The sequence below is a fragment of the Arachis duranensis genome, chromosome 3 (genome assembly GCF_000817695.3).
Source record: "Arachis duranensis cultivar V14167 chromosome 3, aradu.V14167.gnm2.J7QH, whole genome shotgun sequence".
In the NCBI taxonomy this organism is placed as follows: domain Eukaryota; kingdom Viridiplantae; phylum Streptophyta; class Magnoliopsida; order Fabales; family Fabaceae; genus Arachis; species Arachis duranensis.
Window position 1 is genome coordinate 124,405,350 of NC_029774.3, and position 18,076 is coordinate 124,423,425.

An 18,076-nucleotide genomic window follows, 5' to 3' on the forward strand; every position below is an offset into this window, starting at 1 on the left:
GTTTGAACAATACATCGGCTCGTATATTTTATTCTCTAGGTACATGCTTGATTAAAAAGGAATCGAAGGACTGTACCTCTTGTTGTACTTCTTTCAAATACTATTGCAGTAATAGGTATCGCACCTCGTATTTTCCATTAACGTGAGAGGTCACTAGCTGTGAATCACTAAATACAGTTACCTCTACTGCGTTGACATCCCGAGCTAATGCCAATCCTGCAAGCAAGGTTTCATACTCAACTTAATTTTTTGAGATAGAAAAATCAAATTTAACAGAGATCTCGATCACCACGTCTTCTTCTTTGGTTAGGATGAGACTCGCTCTCCCATATCAAACATTGAAAGCTCCATTCATATGAAGCTCCCAAAGCGGTATGTTGGAATCTGGGTGTATCATCTCAATCAGAAAATTGACCATCGCTTGAGTCTTGATGGCTAAGTGTGGTTCATAGTGCACATCAAATTGGAATAATTCAATAGACCAATTCATCATTTGACCTGCTAAGTCGGATTTCTATTAAATCCTTTTGATCGGTTGATCGGTTCGCACAATTATTTAGTAGTTTTTTTTTTTGAAAGAAAGAAGCTCAACACATCAAGTGGAGCGAATAATAACAAAAAGAACCAGAGTAAACCATAAAGCAAGCTATCAAACTCTAAGTAACACTAATGTTTATCCCATTGTCATTTCTGGCATTGCCATCAACAACAAAAAGGATCCACACCTAACCACTCCTTATAGTTCATGAAGGACATATGGATAACCTCAACAACCCATTTTCCTTTATTCTGAAAAATCTTTTGTTCCTTTCTAGCCAGATGTTCCGGATAATCGCACAAAAACCCATCAACCACCTCTTGCGCTCCTCCTTACTAGCTGATATCTCAGTCCAACTTATAAAATGTTCCTTCAACGTTCCCAAGTATGATCATTGCTTTCCAACAAATGATAACCAAGCACACTAAACCTGCCAAAAAAAATCACAGCCAAAAAATAAGTGGTGAACATATTCAATACTCTTGTTACAAAACATACATACAACATCTTCCTGGTGGATAACTCCTAACCGACTCAACTTCTCCTTCGTATTGACTCTATCAGTCAATACAAACCAGACAAACAATTCAACTCTTGATAGAACTAAACCTTTTTAAATTGTCTTTGTAAAATTGTTACTTATTATATCCTCCAGAATAATGTCTTTCTATAGTATCTACATAAAAAAATTAGTAAAAATGACTCATTATTTATTAAATTTTTATACAACTCTATCCTTCAAATATTAAAGTAACTGACAGATCGACGTAAGTAATGCAAAAGCATATTTTTCAATTTTTAAATATTATAGGTCATTAAAAAATTTTGCTAACAAAGTATAATAAACATTGATATTTATCTTGATTCTCTAAAATTAAAGCTAAAACCAAAATTTTTTCGATTACAGATAGATACAGAAAAAGAAATTGGTGTACTTAGATTTTGCCAAAATAAAAAGAAATAAAAGCAAATTTTTAAAATATTAAAAAACAGCCTCACATTTCTCTATCCAAACAAAATTAACGTGTTTTTTCATCAACTATATTTATATATAAATATATCATAATAAATTTGTTAATTAATTTTGTATGTATATAATATTTTAATTAAAAAATAATAATTAATTCTAATAACCACTTAATCAAAACAACAACCTTAATTAATTCTTTTATCAAGATTCGCATACAAGCAGTGCATGTGCTGATCATACATGAAAGTGCGGTTTTCTACATTCTTATCCCCACACATCCAACTTGTATTAATGGCTAGAAATGCTATGCTTACAAACCATGAAATAATTTTTTGTTCTAAGTTTCGTCCATTATTGATTTTTGGACACAAGAAAATAAAGGGAATAGCCAAATTAATGTGAGCGAGCCAATTTTAGGAGCTATTCGAAAACATTCATCAAAGCCGACTTTTATGGCGTTAATAAACAATTACTATAAAATATTAATTTTTTAAAACAAAAACTCATCTGCAGTGAACTTCACATAAAGTTATTTCTGGATAATTAATACGTATTATCATTTGGTTTAAAAAAATCAATTTATTTTATACAAATAATTTAATTAAAAAATTAAGTTAAATTGAACGACCAAAAAATTATTTTTACTCACTTCTTCTTTGTTACGCTCTTAAAATTCATTCTCTTCTAATTTTTCGGAACTAATAACAAACTTCCAATTAGATATGTTCGTTTTATTTGTATTTCTTAATCAAATTTATTATTTTAAATATATTTTTTAATTTATATTTTTACACTTCTCTATAAATGATGAAAATCATTTAACAAATACATAACTGTTCATATTTTCATACCATTTAAAGTTTAGAATAAAATTAATTGAATGTTGAATAATATTTTTGAGAGTTTTATTGTTCACATCTTTGTTTAGAATTAACACATAAATTGATTAGGTTACCATTACTTTTCATATTCAAATCATTATAGATAAAGTTAGTAAGAACGAAAAAGAATAACGTATCAAATTTATTGTTTAGAAATTTAGAAATAACAGACAAAAAAAATAAAAATTTTTTAAAAATAATTATTTAATTTATTTAAATTATTTTTTTAATTAAACTATTCATATAAAATAAACATTTTTTTTTTACTAAATAATAATACACCATCTAAAAAAACACAGTTCAGTGGCAAGAAAAGGCTTCGATCTCACAGAAGAGAGGAGTTCGAACCTCATGACTTTCTCTTGTACTTATGTGTCTTGTGGGAGTACGTACTCCTCATCCAGCGTCCTATGAGTTCGTTCACGCTCTGCTAGGGTTTCACTGCGCCGCCTCCATGGTTACACCTTTCTTTGTCTTCTCTTAATTTCTTTTCGACTTAGTTCCCTAATTTTCGTTTTCTCTCCCAATTCATTCCTCTTTTAATTTATTTCGTTTTCTAATTCACCCATTCCATATATCTTATTTCTCTCTGAAATCATTAAATACCAATCCTTTTTTTCTCTACACCATGAGCAACAAATCAGAGACACAAAACCCTCGTATAATTGATAGTGATCAGGAGGATGACTTGATCGTTTTAGCTTATGAAGATGTTTCTGAAGGAATTCAAGCCTGTACACGGAGCCTGTCTGGAAGGATTTTTTCAGATCGGATCTTTTCCGTAGGTACCATGGAAGGAGCTCTCTATGCAATATGGAATAAACCAGAAGGATTCAGAGTAGTCGAAAAATCCAGGAACCAGTTTCAATTTTTCTTTGAGAATGACTCTGATGTGATTCGAATTGAGAGAGGTTCACCTTGGTTATTCAAGAGTTATGTTATTCATGTTCGTAGATGGAAGCAGTCAATAAACATGGAGGATAATCACATCTCTTCTTTTCCTGTATGGGCACAATTTTGGGGATTGCCTGAACAATACAAAACACTTGAGGTTGGACGAAAATTGGGTGGGAGACTTGGTCAAATTGAAGATGTTGCTCTATTTGAAGTTAGAGGCAAAGATACACGCATAGTGAAGGCTAAAGTCGAACTGAACGGTGATAAAAGAGTGAGAGATACACTGAAACTGCTTGATCCTAATCAGAAAATGCTGGAAATTGGAGTACGCTATGAACGTATAGGTGTGTTCTGTACTTATTGTGTAAAATTGGGGCATGAATCTAAGAACTGCCAATGTTTTATTGATGATTCTGCCCAAAACAATATCAAGGAAGATAAAGTTGGTGAATGGCTTAAGGCAGATCAAGTCGGTAGGCGTTTAACTGAAAAGAGAGCTTCCTTCAATCCTAACCAACCTCGGGATGGTTCTATTCCAGCTCAACCAAAGAAAAAATCTCCACCTGCTTGGCTTTTTGATAGTTTCTCAAAAATGAGTGTGCAAGATGATCAGAAAAAACAGAATAATGAAAAAATTGATGCCAATTCGGGTTCTAGAGAAGAAAATGAGGGTGAATCAGAAAACATAGGTACGGCTACTGATACTAATTCTTCTTCTAATGCTTTATTGGAGATATCCTATCCCATGAATAATGTCCAACACAATAACAACGTCATATCCAAGCTTAAAAAGGAGAATAAAAAGCCAAACCTGAAACAACTTGCCAGAAAGTCTGTGATAGGTTTCAAACGGAGGAGTGGAGGTAATGGTACTGAAGAAATTTCAAAGAAAATTTGTCTCAATGATATTGTCTCTGATGCTATGACGGTGGAGGGTGCCAGCCTTCAAGTGGCACCCAAAGCAATATGAAACTGCTCTCGTGGAATTGTCGGGGTTTGGGGAGACCCCTGACAATCCACAATCTTAAAGGGATTTGCAAATCCTACTCCCCCGAGGTTGGTTTTATATGTGAAACAAAAAATCAATCTCGACAAGTTGAAGGAAAATTAAGATCTTGTGGTTTCAAGGAATGGTTTATTGTGGATCCGGATGGATTATCAGGGGGTTTGGCAATGGCATGGAGGGACGGTTGCACTGTTCAGATTTTGCAGCATGGTAGATTCTTCATTGCGGCATCAGTTCTGACAGCTGGTTCTAATGATCCCTATGGTGTTCTAGGTGTCTATCTCAGTTCAAATGATCAACATAGAATGGCTCAGTTTGCTGAATTAACTTCAGTCACGCAACAGTTTGATGGTAAGGTTGTGTTAATGGGTGATTTTAGTGCCATTTCTAGTCAATTGGAGAAAGCAGGTGGGGGTGCTAAATCTCCTTCTTCTATCGAAACCTTTAACAGTTTTATTGATGATAATTCTCTAATTGATATTGGTATGGTCGGAAGACCATTCACTTGGTCGAATAGACGGAGGGGTGATGAGTTGATACAGGAAAGACTGGACCGATTCCTGGTAGGAGTTGATTGGCAGCAACTCTATCCCAATGCAACGGTTCTTAGACTGTCAGAATCAGGCTCGGATCACTCCCCTCTTCTCTTAGACTCTAATCCGAGAACTGAGAGATCTAAACGCCGATTCAAATTCCAAGAAAGATGGTGTTCCAATGATGAAATAAGGCAGATTGTTAGAGAGGTTTGGCACGAACAGATTGATGGTTCAACCATGTATATCCTAGCTCAAAAACTAAAGCGTTGTCGACATAAGATTGTCAGATGGCAGCAAGAATACAGATCTAATTCGAAGGTGGAGATTGATTTACTACAGTCTGAATTAGAGGAACTTCGTTTAGCAGGAATTCATGGAGGCGACATCATTTCAGAAATAGAGGACAAACTTGAAAAAGCATTGCAAAATGAGGAATCTTATTGGAAAGATAAGTCTAGAGTCAAATGGCTCAAATCTGGCGATCAGAATACAGCTTTCTTCCATCAGAAATTTAGAAATCGAACCCGAAGGAATAGAATTTGGCAACTAACTGGCAGTGACGATGAAGTGGCTACTTCAAATGCTGGTATTGCTTCTGTGGCTGAATCTTATTTCAAGGACATCTTTTCCTCCACTTGTCATGAGAATCCTGAACCTCTATTTACTGATTTTAAACCTAAGGTTACAGCTCACATGAACCGTAGGCTTTAAAGACCAGTGACTATGGAGGAAGTGAAACGTGCAACATTTAGCATTCATCCCGTGACTATGGAGGAAGTGAAACGTGCGACATTTAGCATTCATCCTCAAAGTGCTCCAGGAGATGATGGTATGACAGCAAAATTTTTTCAAAGCTTTTGGAACATACTTAGTGGTGATGTGTTTCGAGCAGTTAAGAGCTTCTTTTCAGGGGGCAGAATTTTGAAGGGTTTTAATCACACTCAGATCTGTCTTATTCCCAAGATTTCTGATGCTAAAGATATGACTCAGGTAAGACCAATAAGCCTATCTTCAGTCTTTTATAAGATTATCTCCAAAGTATTTGTACATAGACTTCAGGGTATGATGAATAGACTAATTAGCCCTATGCAGAGTGCTTTTATTAAAGGCATATTAATCTCTGATAATATCCTAATTGCTCACGAGTGTATGCATTACTTGAAGAACAAAAAAAGGGGACTCGAAAATGAAATGGCGCTAAAACTAGATATGAGTAAGGCATATGATAGGGTGGAATGGCACTTTCTTTGGTTTATATTGGAGAAGTTTGGTTTTGACTCCCGGTGGATCATGTGGATTAGCATCAGTGGCCAGAGGGTAAATCTTAATAAATCTGCTGTATTCTTTAGCCACAACACTCCATCCACTACTCGTACACTACTGGCTAACTCTATGAATATTAATCATATTGGGGCTCAGGATAAATACCTTGGTTTGCCTTCTACAGTCTCTAAATCGAAAAAGGCTTCTTTTAGTATAATCAAAGAAAAGGTTCGGAAAAGAATCCAAGGGTGGAAGCGCAATCTTCTATCGTCAGGTGGTAGACACGTATTGCTTAAGGCAGTGGGAGAAGCTATTCCTATTTATACATTGTCTTGCTTCAAGTTACCTGATAGTTTAATCTCGGAAATTCACTCTCTACTTTCTCAATTCTGGTGGGGACAAAAAGGTTCTGAAAGGCGGATGGCTTGGATTAGCTGGGACACTATGACTCGCCCACGAAAAGAAGGAGGCCTTGGATTTAAAGATCTCAGAATCCAAAATCTGGCGCTTTTAGGCAAACAGTTTTGGCGACTTGTAACACAGCCTACTTCCTTATTATCCAAAATCCTAAGAGGTAAATACTTTAGTAATGGTAATGCTATAACGGCAGAAATTGGAGTCTTACCTTCTTGGGGATGGAGGAGCATACTGGAAGGGCGAAAGATTGTTGAAAAAGGTCTTAATTGGGCTGTGGGTACTGGAGAGAATATCCGAACCTTTGAGGATCCTTGGCTGCCTCCTCCGTATCCTTTAAAGATTTATAACATGCCAAATAGACAAGCTATCTCTGAGTTGGTTCCAAGAGTTAAAGATCTAATTACTGAAGATAGGAATTGGAATCAGAATCTTATTCAAGAATTATTTCCTCAAGACGTTGCAAACAGAATTTTGTCAGTTAAAATTCAGCAGAGTAGGGATAAATTGCAATGGGATTTGAACAAATCCAAGCAATATGATACAGTTTCAGGTTACAGAATTGGCTATTTATTTTACCATCCGCCTCTGGAGCTTTGCCCTAATTATATGCAACAGAAAAAGCCGTGGATTGATCCCTAATTATATGCAACAGAAAAAGTCGTGGATTGATCTATGGAAGTTGAACTTGCCTTACAAAATTATGCTATTTATCTAGAAAGCTCTCCATGGCCGGCTCCCGGTGCTTGCTCAGATTCATCACCGCATCCCATCTATATCACCAATATGCCCCTGCTGTCATGAAGCAACCGAAACAGTCACTCATTGTTTGATCGATTGCTCTAGAATTAAAGATGTATGGTCTCAGAGTTATCTTCGTGACTGTCTTCCCCCTCAGAGTCCTAACGACTTTTGGACATGGTGGATTGCATCAACAGAGATGCTTAACCCGTTGAAGAATGCTGACCGTAATCCTCAATTACTTGCCATCATTTGCTGGAACTGCTGGAAAGCTCGCAACCAGTTGATTTTTGAAGGTTCTACTTCAATGCCGTCTGCCATTCTAGCAAGCTCTGTCAAGTTGCTACGTGAAATCCAAAGAACTCCCAGTTTAGGTCGTCATCTCCATGAGGCAAGCTCTTAGTTGCATTCAATTTGATTTATCATTCTTTCTTCTTTAAGATTTTTTTCGTGTTTCGACCACGCACCGTTGGATGAATACCTTCAGTGTAGTGTTTTTGAGAAATCCCCACCTTTCATTATGCTGTCCTGCTTTTGGACATCTTTGTATTTCATTTTTCAATAATTAATAAAATATAATTTATTATCTTTGAAAAAAAAAAATACACCATCTAAAAACAACTCTGTATAAAATCGACTGCAGTTAAGTTCTAACTAACTTTAATTAGCTCTTGCTTTTCTAATAATGAGTTTCATATTGCAAAGTTTATCTACTAACTCATTAAAAATAAAAAAAAGTTAAAGGTTCTGAATTATCTCATATATATAAATAACATCTTTTTTAAATGTGGTTCTAACAAGTTCACTTCAAATTAAAGTCAGAATGAATATTATAATTTTCTTCAATTATTGTCCTTTTCGGTGGAGAATGATGATGACGTCACCAGAATTATCCGATCCTAACAAAAATAAAAAATTAAAGATAGGTTTTGAAATGGGACCTACAGTTACGTTGGAAGGCTCTGTAATTTTCAAAAGATAGCAAGCATATCCACCTCCATATCCTTCGTCTTACAACACTTGCGGCTTATGACAAATCATGTAACTTACATTGATTACTATATATACTAAATGCTATAAAAAGACAATTCATTACCATGAGCCCGATTATTAATCATTTGCCAAATGAATGAAAAGCTTATTGTTACCAAGAAAGAAAGATAAATACAAGCCTCACGATCAAGTCTGCAAATAATAATTTATAAATATGAAATATTTTTTATTTTATAAATTCATTTTTAAAATTAAGTTAGACGACCCATTAATTACGTTATTTAATTTAATATTTATAATTTTATATATGTAATATTTATTATATTAAAATTATTTATTTATTTTAGTAATAATTACAAAATATGAAATAAAAAATTACTTTAAACTATTTTAGATAAATTTTTTATTGTTTTTAAAATATTTTATGATTCACATCTATTAAGTATAAAATCTAATTGAGTTAGATCCATTCAATCTTGATTCTAATAAAAAAAATAGAAAAATACTTTAACCAATTAGTTTCATTTTCAAAACGCTCATAGTAGTAATATTTAGCTCCAAGAGGTTGAAATATCTCCCCTTTTCATTCAATTAAATATTTGGCTTTTTGTGGAACAAACTACTTTTAGTATAGCTAAAGATCATATAGATACTTATATTTCACTTGGGTGTCTATTTGTCACACTTATTGAGTATAAAGATATAGACAAAAATTAAGAAAGCAAAAATATATAAAAATCATAATATACTCAATAATAGCTATGAATTAAAACTGTAAAATTTGTATAAGAATATAATTTGAGTGTTTTGCATGCTTTTATGTGTGATTTAAAATATGGTTTGATTCTGTGGGAATTTTAGTGAATGTGCTGACCATGCATACACACTACTTTTACACGCAAGACATAAATAAATGAACTCTGCATGCACGTGACATACAATATGTGTATATATATAGTTGAAGAGGAAGGTTTTAACTTTAGTAAAACAACTATTAAAATTAAGATTTTAAACTATAAACAATAATTACAAGATATTATTAGTTTGTGCAACCAACCTTACTCTAGTATGTGAAATAATGCAATTCATATTTATTAAAAGAATGTATCAGTCTAAATGGTGGAGAGTGGAGACACGATAATACAAACGTGTGGTGGTGGGAAATGATAGCTAGGATATGTGTCCTGTTTGGAAAAACTCCTCTAAAATGAGAATGATAATAAAATAATAAAATAATATTTTAATTATTTATTGTAATATTTATTATCTATCATTTTTAATTCATTACAAACAAACAAACAATAATTTTTAATTCAAAAATAATTAAAAGAAGTTTGGATGAAGATGGCCCTTGAGCCCATGAATAGAGTACGCTGTAAGCAAAGTGTATTTATGTATCTCAAATTCTCTAACACACATCCCCTCCCCTCCCACAGATAATAGATTTAACATAGAAATTATCTGGTGAGGACGTCGAAAATAAGTATGTGGTGTTAATGCTACTTGTCAAATTTAGACCGTAACACATGTAAATTTTATTGATTGTGAAACAATTTTGATTTTTTATTTTCTATTCCTAACAAATGATATTAATGATATTGATTCGTGATTAAGTGTTCATACATGGAGTATATATGGACCAGTTAGAAAATGGTAGAAATTTAGCTGTAGTCCGATTTTACATAAAGTTATTTTTGGATGGATGATATGTGTTATTATTTGATATTTAATTTTTTTTTACGACGTTTTCATAAAACTTGCACAAAAACCACCTATCACATTAACTAAACTTATTTATTTACGTAAAGTTTGTTATGGACTCAGCAAACTTGTTTACGTTTTAATACGATTTAAATTATATTAGTATATTATTATTTTTAATCAATTTAATTTTATTTAAATATTTAGATTTTTAGATTATAAAATTTGTATTATTTTGTAATTTAAAATTTAAATAGATATAATTTAAATTAATGATTTATAAAATTATATGTATTTATATTATCGTACTCATATAATTAATTATATTTATTCGATTTTTTAAAATAAAAATAACGGTTGTATTGCTAGTTTCAGCCATATCAATTGATTAAATCAATTAGTTTTATAATTTATTATAATGAATTTGACTTAATGATTGAAAAGAATAAATTTAAAAACACTTTAACATGACATGCTAGCTTTATTATTAAGTACAAACAATTGATTTTAATAATATATAATAAATTAAAACAATCACCGTTATAAAATATTACAAAATAATAATAATACTAATCATTTTAATATAATTAAGTTTAAAATATTCACTAAATTTTCAACTTCTTAAAATTAAATTTATTTATTTGGTATAAATATAAAATAAATTTATATCGCCATAAAAATTATTTGTGTCATAAATCTATATACAAAATATATGAATATTAATATTAATATTTTTTTAATGATCATATTGAATATTGTTTGTTGACAGTAAAGTGCGAACAATTCTCGCCTCAACGATTATATATAATAGACAATATAAATATAATATTATAATATATTTATATATGATAAAATATAAGCTTTGCACATTTTCTTAAACACATTTATAATAAATTTAAAAAGTAAAATACTCTTATTTTGCTTAACATAAACTGCATCAGCTTGTATGTGCATGATATTAGAAAAAAATAACATATTAAAAAAGATAGTTAAGTTTATTATTTACTCTTTTTAATTATTTTTCAAACTTAAAATTTTGATCTTCATTATTTTTTTTTATTTATCATCTATATTTTTGTGCCTACTATATCTTATACAATAAAAATTAGAAACCACTCAAATAAAGACGTTTAAAATATCTTTTTTTTAAAGATGTTTTTCGGTGATTAAAATTTAATACATATAATTAATTAAATCATGTTATTTTTGTCAAAATTAGATAAGACAAATTTATTTTGGCCAAAATATAAATTTAGAATAATTTATTCTAAATAATTTTTTATTTTTTTAAGTGTAAAATTATAAAAAAATAATTTTATTTAGAATGAAAGTAACGTAATTAAATATAATTTACTTAAATGTGATTAAAAAATAATTAAATACTATGTATAATAAAAAATTGATATTATTGAAGGATAAAATTAAAATTTATTTCTATGTAACGTTTTTGTCCCCAACGTTTTCTTTCTATTTAAGTTCCTAACGTTTTAAAATCGTCTCAATTTTATCCCGCCGTCAATTCTGTTAACGGATTCCTAGGGCTCTGTTTAGTTGATGTATATGATGAGATATAGACACAAAGACATAGACATTAAAGACATGAACATAAAATATTTGTGTCTATGTATTGTGTTTGGTAAAAATAAAGAATAAGACACACATATTTTAAAAAGACTGAATTATCCTTCATTTTACCACAAGTTTTTCTATTATTACTATATATCCATTATCCCAAACACTACATGTCATCACCATTGAATTTTTATTTCTTTTAATATTTTTTATTTCTTCTAATATCATCTTAAATTATTATTCAAATATTAAATATATATATTTTTTTTAAAAAATAAAAAACTAAAGCTAAAAATTTATCAAAGATTAATCAAAATTTAAATAAATAAAAAATTAAATGTACAATTTTTTTTGAAGAAAATAGAAAGATAAATTTAGTTATAGAATCTAAAAGAGGAAGAGAAAAGAAAGGTTTGGGGAGATAAGAGGACAAATTTTAAAATTTCAATAAGGGTAAAAGAGTAAAAAATTAGTGTCTCACAAGTTGTGTCTTAGTGTCTCACCAAATTGGAAGTACACAAATTTAATGTCTCTGTGTCCATCTGTGTCCTTCGAAAATCTGTGTCTCACTAAACCAAACAACAGACATGTGTCACCGTGTACCACTGTGTTTATGTCTCAGTGTCTATGTCTTTTAAACCAAACGCTGCCTAATGGCAGGATAACATTGAGCCAATTTTGAAATGTTAGGATTTTAAATAGGACGATTAAAACGTTAAGGACAACTTTAAAACTTACTCTAATTATTGAAGACAAAAACAATACTTTATTTTTTTTTTAATTTTTTTTGGTCTACAAATTCTTAGGTGTGACGTTGGAGCTTCCTTTTAGTTTTTGGTTCTCACTCCTCAGTGTATAAGCTTGCTCAATGTAAGCATATTGGATCTACGGAGGGTTAAGCCCATTTACAATGGGGCAAAATTGAAGAAGAGGCCCATTTATTAGAAAAATCATGTCTACTTTTTTTTACCAAGTAATAAATATCATTAATTAACAAAAAAAAATCTTAAAATCAACTTGAATTGACCGAACTCACTCGATACTTAAACAAGTGTGGGGAATTTATGCATATAATAGTTCATTGGTTAACAACAGATCTAAATTAATAAGAAAAAAGGTATATATGTAAAAAGTTTTAACATTTTGGATGGTGAAAGAAAGCTAATCGTAGGATGTGAATTTGATACATGTATATGTTGATATGTATGTAATAAAAATTAATTATGTTGAATGTATATTAAAATTAATTATTAAAATCAGTCAATAATATAAAATGTATATTCAAATACAAAATACATATTAAAAATAAGTTAAGTAATACATATATTTAACATAAATATATAGCGAGTGATTTTAATAACCAATGTGAATGGGCAAATAATATTTTTAAATAGAAACCAAAATAGATTGTTACTATAAGAAAAATAGCAGCATTAATATGAACAAACTGAACGCATTAATAAGGAATGTTAGACAATGATTACTAGACATATATGTATTTAACAAAAATGGCGATTCTTGATTGTATAGTGACAGTGATTTGTCCACATGATCTGTGAACGTACGTAACCCATGGATAAACATATAGCTTATCTCCCCTTATACTAACTTACAAATTTGATTTATTTAGAACTTGAAAGAATTGTCAATGCAAGTTCATGCGTAGACGTGTAACTCACTCGGACACACTTGCACTATTTGAGAGAGGATAATGGTTCCTTTTTCTAATTTCAAGTTTCAACCATAAACATTGATTTTTTTGTTGCTATATGGTCTAAGGATATATGGTTGCTGAGGAACAATCAACAATCACCACTCATTTTTTCCATTAACCAAACCAACATTATTCCCATCTTTCTTTCTTTCTTTTTTTCTTTCTTTCCTTCTCTCTTTCTTCAATCATGGCCAAGCTTCCTGAATAATCCAATTCAGATTATACTAGTTACTTACAAAGAAGACATGAATCTCTCAGCTTATCGCCTCTCTTCAACAAAATCTCCTTCTTTTCTTCCAAGAACTTGTTATCATACCAAAATAATCAACCCAACCAGTATTAACACTCTCCAACAAAAGCCTTCTTTCGCCATTCTCAGGTTCAAAGGAGCTTCAAATAATAGCAAACTGTGGGTGAACCCTTTCGCTACCTTATCATCTTTCGCAGAAGGGGAAGAAGAAGAAGAAGAAGAACTGAATGGTCAGCATTCAACAGCAACAGAGAACAAGGAAGAAAAAGTAACAGGTTTTGCACAAGCCTTCAACATTACTTCACGTACAGCTTCAGCTATCACAATATGCATGGCAATGGCTGCACTCACACTCCCACTCTTCATGGGATCTTTGGGACAAGCTTTGACATTCAAGACCAAGCTTCTCTCTTACGCCTCTCTCCTCTTCGGATTCTACATGGCTTGGAACATTGGCGCCAATGATGTTGCCAATGCCATGGGCACTTCCGTCGGCTCTGGTGCCTTGACTCTCCGCCAGGCCGTGCTCACGGCCGCCGTCTTGGAATTCTCCGGGGCCCTCTTTATGGGGGCTCATGTCACAAGCACAATGCAGAAGGGAATTCTTGTCGCTAATGTATTCCATGGAAAGGATACTCTTCTCTTTGCTGGCTTGCTTTCTTCTCTTGCTGCTGCTGGTACTTGGTTACAGGTAAAAACTATAAATTTCATGCGCTTTCTTATCTCAATTCCAATAATTAATTAAATATACTATTATTTTCCTACTTGCAATTTGCAATATACAATGTAAATTGCAAACAAGTCCTTTTTTCTTTATTCAGTGTGATTGATAATGTGAATTTTTCCTAACATAGTACACTGTTTCTCCAGTTGTTTTACTTCAGCAACTAGAGTATTAAAGAATTATAAGTAGACAAAAGGGAAAGCTAATAACAAGATGGCTAGTGAAATTGTAGTTATCGAAACATCTGTTATTTGAATAACTCAGCTGGATTCAAACACCAAAGTCAATGAATCACTTTTAATAATCTTTTTGCTATTGGAAAGACATTGGTATAATGTCCCTTGAGTATAATTCACAATAGTGTTGCTGTAATCAGAAAGTTAACAAAGGATGAACAAAAAAAAAATCAACATTAAAATTGATGATGATGTACTTTTAAACATAGTTTTGTTTATATTTACAACTATAAAATGAGCCTTTTTGACAGTTACTAAGGAAAAGAACAGAACAGAATGATGTATGCAAAGAAGTAATGCATTTGAATAGGTATTTATGTTATGGTTTTGTGCAATGCAGATTGCATCATACTATGGTTGGCCAGTATCTACTACACATTGCATAGTGGGAGCAATGGTGGGGTTTGGTCTAGCCTATGGAGGCGCTGGAGCGGTTTTTTGGGGTTCGCTGGCGAGGGTGATTTCTTCTTGGGTTATCTCACCACTAGTGGGAGCAGCTGCGTCATTTCTTGTCTACAAATGCATCCGGAGGGTATGCTCTTTAATGCAACTTGCAAAACATTCAAGGTTTTAACTTCTGCTGATTCGGTTTCAATGATATATGATACTTCAGTAAAATTAATAATCAAAATGTTAAGAAAGAAAAGCAGAACAACATAAGGCTTTTATAGAATAAGGCAGATAATTTACAACTAAGTTTAGACTTTAGACTACTCTATCTGTTTTACAATTATGACATGGGAAATAGATTTGACAGTCAGCACAGATTTATAAAACAATCTTAATAGTTGTGATTTGTGATCTCATGCTTCTACCAATTACAGAAACTTTTTAATTACAAAAAGGAGATCATGAAAACTGCTATTTAAGGTCTCCAGAATCTTATGAAGTTATTTTGGCCTACAGTTTGTGTACAGTGCACCAAACCCAGGACAAGCAGCAGCAGCTGCAGCACCAATTGCTGTATTTCTTGGAGTAACTGCGATTTCCTTTATGGCATTCCCTCTTAGCCAGAGCATTCCTTTGGCTCTGGCACAGGCCTTAGCTTCCGGAGCGGCCGGTGCTTTTCTTGTCTACAGAATCATCAGAAGACAACTTGGACATCTTCTTGCCAAGTCAAACACTCAAGAAGAACATCCTGAGACCAAAGAAGACACTACTGTCCACCAAAACATAGGAGGATTACTATCTGATGTTGCAGGTCCAAAGGGTACTCAACTGGAAATAGTTTATGGTGTATTCGGCTATATGCAGGTCCTCTCAGCATGCTTCATGTCGTTTGCTCATGGTGGCAATGATGTCTCCAATGCCATAGGTCCATTGGCAGGTGCACTAGCTATCCTTCAAGGTGCTGTCAAAGGAGGCACTGCTACTGAGATTGTTATTCCAATCGATGTTCTTGCTTGGGGAGGATTTGGAATCGTCGCGGGGCTAATGATGTGGGGTTATAGAGTGATAGCAACAATTGGGAAGAAGATAACAGAACTCACACCAACAAGAGGTTTTGCTGCTGAGTTTGCTGCAGCTTCTGTTGTTTTGTTTGCTTCAAGATTGGGGCTACCAATCTCAGCAACACACACTCTTGTAGGTGCAGTTATGGGGGTTGGGTTCGCCAGGGGTCTCAACAATGTGAGAGCAGAAACTGTGAAGGAGATTGTGGCTTCTTGGGCAGTTACTATTCCGGTTGGCGCTGCGCTATCTGTGTTATACACATGGATCTTGACTAAGATTTTGGCCTATATTTTATGAGTTGAGTTCAAAGATGTGAAGAGTAGCTTGTGTTTTTGAGATCAATAAATTCATCTTAGTTGTGCCGACTTTCACATGATTTTTTTTGTGGTATGGATTGGAGATGAGGATTGATGTGGCAGCACAGGCACATTGGGGTAGGTTCTTAACTAAGTTGGTGAGGGATGAATCTTTTATGTTTGGATCCTAAGCCAAGCCTGTGATTAGTTATGCTGATTTCCCATCAGAGATGAACTTACCAAGATAATGTGAGTGACAAGTTGTCTTAGTAGGTTCATGTTACAACTACAGGTTAAAATCAAAGCTTCAGCACAAGTATTGGAAAATACATTATATCTGTACTTAATAGATTCACATTAACATTTTTTTCTTCAGTCTATTTCTGTTTATTCGATTGTGTTTCTAGACTTCTTGATGTTATGAAAATTTTGCAAGAGTAGTAAATCAGGCAAGTAGAGCTGAAGTATGAGATGAGCTTTTTTAAGAAGAAAGAAAAATTGTTGAAGATAAACAATGCAGTTAATCCCAAAGTAGTAACCAGTAACATCTAAAGTGGTGTAAAAAATTGTCCGGTTCAAATTTGGCATTATAATCCATATTCCATGCAGGAAAATAAAAAAGATAAATTTGAATATTAACACTGAGTTGTGATAGAGATATCTGAATTCAAAAAGTAGCAGCTGAGGCATTGTTATTCCAAAATTGATTCTACATTTTTACCAGTATTTTCATGTAAATTGCACTACACATCTCCCTCATTTCTAATAAAGTTTCTATCTTATGCATAAGTAAACAGTTTTATCAAATAGAAGGGTGGAGATGAGTTTTAATTTTATTAAGAAGATGTAGCAGGACCTATTAGAAATCAGATCCGTGAGATGAAATCAGTAATGAGTGGCAGGCAAGGCATAATACCATACCAGAATAGGGAGTTACACAAAAGAAAAAGTAAAACCTTAGCAAAATATCATGGTGATAGCTCTTTCACACTTGGGAGGCTTGGTTGCCATCCCATACTTCTATATGATCTTCCCCTTGGGAGAGGTGGCACAAAAGGACTCCTCCCCTTTAGCCCTTTTCGTCTCGAACAAGGTCTCGCAGATCTCTTCTCCTTAGGGACATAGAAGTCCCTTGCAGAGGAAAAAAGAGACTGTTCTTCCTCATCTCCACCTTGAGAACCATCCTCCATTGTGTCCACTATCTCTTCCTCGTCATCAACTAGTCCATTTGCCACTTTGGCTTGCCCTTTGTTGCATTTTCCACTTGGAGACAAAATTGTCTTTGTTTCCAACTTCTTTTGGCCTGCAAATCCATTTGGCATTTTCATGTTGCCATTCTCCTTGGTGAATGTGATCTCATCATGTGTCTTTCGGCCGGCTACTCCATTCTGAGCTTTGAGTTTGTGTCCACTTGGAGACCCGGCCTTTTTGTCCATCTTTTCAACCGCCACCACCCCATTCGGCCTACTGGTTTTGCCTTGCGCCGGAAACTTGCGTTTGAGCTTGTCCACATCCTTGAAGGAGATTAAGATGTACTTGTGACCAGGCTGCAAAACCTCTCCTTCATTGAGCACTGCATTGTGAGGATCTTTGAAGACTTGTGGCAGTGCAATACACATCCCATGATGCTTTCTCATCAACTTTGACACCGGAACTGCATGTTTGTACAGATCCTTTTGTCCACCTACATGCTTTATCTTCACAAATAACTCACTTGATCTTGAGGTTAGCTCTGAGGAAGCCTTGCTTCCTTTGGCCTTGTTTTTTTTCTTGTAATCTTTCTTAGTCTCCTCTACCAGGCCTAACTTGTGAACAACACGCTTCAGCATAGCCTGCAACCGAAAGTTTTGCAGCCTATCTGATCCAACATGGTAATTTGGGAGATGATGTTA

General features: G+C 33.2%; 4 protein-coding genes across 4 annotated transcripts; 3 read left to right on the forward strand and 1 right to left on the reverse strand.

The window, feature by feature from the left end:
- Positions 1-3,017: 3,017 nt before the first annotated feature.
- Positions 3,018-4,256, forward strand: LOC107481145 (uncharacterized). Its single transcript, XM_016101360.1, has one exon. The coding sequence runs from the start codon at positions 3,018-3,020 to the stop codon at positions 4,254-4,256; it is 1,239 nt and encodes a 412-aa protein (XP_015956846.1).
- A 1,295-nt stretch (positions 4,257-5,551) lies between these two features.
- Positions 5,552-7,147, forward strand: LOC107481144 (uncharacterized). The gene has a single exon (XM_016101359.1). It carries the CDS (start codon positions 5,552-5,554, stop codon positions 7,145-7,147), a length of 1,596 nt encoding a protein of 531 aa, XP_015956845.1.
- A 6,173-nt stretch (positions 7,148-13,320) lies between these two features.
- On the forward strand, positions 13,321-16,592 carry LOC107481367 (inorganic phosphate transporter 2-1, chloroplastic). The gene is made up of 3 exons (XM_016101651.3): positions 13,321-14,167; positions 14,777-14,968; positions 15,343-16,592. Exons 1-3 carry the CDS (start codon positions 13,472-13,474, stop codon positions 16,183-16,185), a joined length of 1,731 nt encoding a protein of 576 aa, XP_015957137.1. The 5' UTR covers positions 13,321-13,471; the 3' UTR covers positions 16,186-16,592.
- Positions 16,593-16,930: 338 nt separating this feature from the next.
- On the reverse strand, positions 16,931-18,070 carry LOC107481366 (uncharacterized). Its single transcript, XM_016101650.3, has one exon. It carries the CDS (start codon positions 18,011-18,013, stop codon positions 17,153-17,155), a length of 861 nt encoding a protein of 286 aa, XP_015957136.3. The 5' UTR covers positions 18,014-18,070; the 3' UTR covers positions 16,931-17,152.
- Positions 18,071-18,076: the final 6 nt, after the last annotated feature.